We start from the raw sequence: 3998 nt of genomic DNA, 5'->3' as shown, positions 1-3998 counted from the left end.
AAGACTCTCGGCTTTAAGTGAGGAACAGTGTGTTGTTGGACTAGCCTTTTACTGCTGTCACATTTAATGTGAAGTAATAACAGCCGAAACCTACAGGTCTCTTCGTGGCTACAGTAAGCAGTTGTAAGGCAGTAGTCATTTGAAGAGGAAATTTGTCTTGTCTATTTGAAACATTCATTAATTGCTGAAAATGCCACTTCACACACACCCCCCCCCTTTTTTCATTGTATGTGTGATGTACTTTCCATTTTTACCTTCTAAATAATTTGTACTAATAATCCCTCTTATTTTTTTCAGCCCGCCTAAACCAACGGTGTTCATCTCTGGTGTCATTGCTAGGGTAAGATTACCATTAAATGTCTTTCAGTCATAGAAAAATAATTGTAGGCTTTTCAGAATTATCACTGATCAGAGCAAAATTAATCTTTTTCATTCTCCTTCCTTTTTATGAGAAGAGGCTTTATGTGTTGTGTATCTGTGTAAGTCCCTTTGAGCGTTCTTTTTGGTTTTATGTGAAATTGAAATTATTTATTGAAATTACTTCCGCCGTTTTGCTTTGAATTTTAGCACTTTAAGTTTATTGGATCTTCTTTCCACATCTAAGTAGATATTACTGCATTCATTTTCTTTGAAAGTTGTTGCATGTAAGTCTGCTGCTATAGCTTGATCTGTGACGAGGAGCAACACTCCTGCCTGTAAAGACACCTGTTTGAAGATACGTGTTTCATCTACCATATGTGCCTTGAGGTACTTGGGATTCAAGGCGTTATTCTCTGGATTTTAACAGTGGGCAGAACCTGGAAATCTGTAAGCCAAATCATTAGTATCAACTAGCCATTAATAGATGATCAGTAATTTGTGTCTCCTGTGTTGTGACAAGGTTTTTATTATGCCTTTACGTGATGGGTACCTTTATCACGATGGCCTTGCATCACTGGGGTGTGTAGTGGGGTCATTCACCTGTAAGATGCTGTGGTTGTGTCAGATCACGTAGGTGGAAAGAGCGAAGTGATGCAATTTTCCCCAGCCCATAGGGGTAGTAGACAGGTACTGCTGTATTTCCTGGACCCCCGTCTGCACCAAGGTGGACATCTGTTAAGGCATTTAGATGCCTAATGACTTCTAATTATTGCATTAATGTTTAATAATTTTGATAGCACTTTAACAATTGAAATTTCTTTATGAGTGTCTTAAGAAATCTCAGACATAAAACACACACACAGGGCAGGGCCCCAGTTTAGTAGGCATACAAAAGATTCAAAATGGAAAGAAAGTGTTTTCTTAATTTTGTAACTCAACTGCTCTTTAACTTACTAGTTACTTGATAGGGTGCTGTATTTATCCTCTGTAAGCTGTCAGCTACAGCTTTATTTAATAACTTATGAAAATAAAAATTGTTCTATCATTTTCTCAGACTTTGTAGCTCCTAAACATTTATCAAAATTTCTTCTCTATGTAATAATTAAAACCTAGCAATGTTTTTTTAAACCTAGAGTAATTTTTCTATTATATTTTCAAGTTTCCTGGTATACAATAGGTTTTATCAGTGCCAAGTGGAGGTTTATATACTGTGATCTGTTCTGTTTAATGTCTTTATCATACAGAAGGCTCCTCATCAGGTTTGTGCATGGCACATAATTAACAGAACAGTTAACAGGTTTGAGGGCAAGGCAACTACATTTGTCCCAGTTTCTAAAGAATAAAGTTGTGGCGCTATTAGTAACCCCTGTTACTAAGCACTGGTAGTAATTGTTTCCCATTACTTTTTGAAAACCTCAAGACACTGACCCCAGAAATGACCATTGTAAATAGGTGGTGTAAGGGTTACACCTGAACTGAGCCTGCCCAAGAGGAGCGTGTGAGAACTAACACTAGCAGACCCAATTAAAAGAGCAGGTTAAACTCAAGAGCCAGCCACTCCTAAAATTTGAGTCAGAAGTAGTTTTAGATCCTGCCTTTCTTTCTACAGAACCAGCATTCCTACAGTAGGTTTTCTTGTGCAGGAAGTTTTTCACACTGCCTCACCTTTATTTGTAAAATAGTCTCATCTTCCTGCTTGCTCTGTGAAAACCAAATAGGTCAAGTAGAACTGACCATACAGCTAAAAAGCACTGGAGATAGGAATGTGGGGGGGGTTTTACCCCTTGGGTCACTTTAAGATACTGCACTCTTGGATGTTGTGTGTACTTGGAAGAAGTGAAACTTGCCTAAGTGAAATTTCCAAGTTGGCTAAAGGAATGGCAAGATAAGATGTGTACAGGGGGACTTCAGAGTAACATGCAACACTGTTTTCCATCTCTTCACATTTTTGAAAACCTATATGCACTTGAACTGGAAAGTACGCTTTTAAGATGTCTTACATTTATCCTGGTGTGTTCTTCAAACAGGGCGATAAGGACTTCCCTCCGGCTGCAGCTCAGGTGGCTCATCAGAAACCACATCCTTCTGTGGAAAAGCTTCCTCACCCGCAGCATGTCAAACAGCACATCCACCAGCCTCGCAAGTGAGCTCTCCGTCAAGATCTCAGCCAAAATGCCATCAATAAATAGATTTTCAAGAGAAGATGAAAACGCTCTAGGATTCGCACTGTCAAATCAGTAAAATTGACCTCTAAAATAATATGCTATTTCTTTTAATTCCCAAGGGTTAATAAGAATGAAGACATTGTTCAGTTGTTATCCCCCATGGAAAATTCTCTGTTATTAAGTATTTGCTGATCAAGAGTGGGTTTTTTGTAAGATTTTCTTCTTGCCAAGATAAAACTTTAGTATGAATAATATGATTAACGAGCTTAGAACTTGTACTTTTAGTTGTGGCGTAGTAAGAGCAGATAGTTGATGTAGTTTTAATGCTAAGCCAGTAAGGAAGAATAGCCCTTTTGTACTGGTACCTTTACTGTCTGGAGGGAGTCTGTGTGTGTTGAGATGGAAATCAGTGGTTGTCTGAATTATGTAGAGCCCTTGCAGTCTTCAGTATCCTACAGTGATACACCCTAGTAGCTGTGCTGTTTTCAATTGGTGAGTTGATAAAAGTGCCCCAAAACACTCAAATGGGCAGAAATCCAGCTCAATCTTTACACTCCTTTACTCAGTCTTGCTGAGGTTCTTCCCTTTGAAGGTCTGTGGGTATGGGGAGGGGAGGGAAATCAGAGTCATAAGAACACTGCTGTTGTAGGCATCTGATTTCTGATCTCATGGGTCTCACTAGGGGCTGTATTTTTATGAGGTGTTGATTTCTCAATTCCAGTAGCAAGCTGAAGGAGCTCAGGACCCTCCAGAATTGAACTGGCAAAAAAGCTCTTTTCTTTTTTTAACTTACAGTTTGAGATCACTGTTTGAAATTAAGAGATACCATTAGTAAATGCATTTAACTTTATGACCTAACCTCTGTTGCACATCATATTTTTTCCTAGTCTTCTTGTGAATAAGAACAGTAGTGATATGAGGGAATAAAAACGTTAGTTTTCAAATAGAGCAGTCGGATTAGTTTTGGCCACATAATTAAATCTTTTGATTGGACAGGTCAAAATCACTTAGCTCAATTGTTTTCCTTCTGCCACTCATCCCTGTAAAACTCAGGGAAAAATTTATTTTAAACATTCCACCTGCATTTTAAACTTCTGTTTTTAACTGACTATAAATTCAGTACAGCCTTTTAGTTTCTTCTAGGTTTATAAACCTTCTAATAATGTTCAAAAAAGTGAGTCCCGGAGCTAGTGCTCCAAGCATTCACCTGGCAAATCAGTGAAAGCCTGTGATCACTTGAGGCTTTACTAGTTCATTTATGTTTAAAATTACATAGTGTAGAAAACAAGTGAGGAGAGTTTTAAAAACACTATTTTTAAAAATTTCTGCAGACAAAATAATTATTCCTTGTGTAGCTGATTCAAAACAACAACAGCAAAATCGTGTGAAATATGGCCCATTTCAGAAGTGGAATAACTCACTTCATGTGGTTGAGAGGGACCTGCCATTTCCATTTCTTCATAGGCTTGAAAT

The 3998-nt window shown here is 38.0% G+C and overlaps 1 protein-coding gene across 1 annotated transcript; it reads left to right on the top strand.

Moving 5' to 3' along the window:
* Positions 1-297: 297 nt before the first annotated feature.
* Positions 298-2507, top strand: DAP (death-associated protein; the record flags this gene model as incomplete). Its single annotated transcript, XM_010179614.1, has 2 exons — positions 298-340; positions 2388-2507. Coding segments are annotated over 2 exons (163 nt in total), but the record flags the coding sequence as incomplete, so codon positions are not given.
* Positions 2508-3998: the final 1491 nt, after the last annotated feature.

The sequence above is a fragment of the Mesitornis unicolor genome, unplaced genomic scaffold, assembly GCF_000695765.1.
Source record: "Mesitornis unicolor isolate BGI_N332 unplaced genomic scaffold, ASM69576v1 scaffold25002, whole genome shotgun sequence".
Classification (NCBI taxonomy): domain Eukaryota; kingdom Metazoa; phylum Chordata; class Aves; order Mesitornithiformes; family Mesitornithidae; genus Mesitornis; species Mesitornis unicolor.
This window is presented reverse-complemented; position numbering and strand designations above follow the sequence as displayed.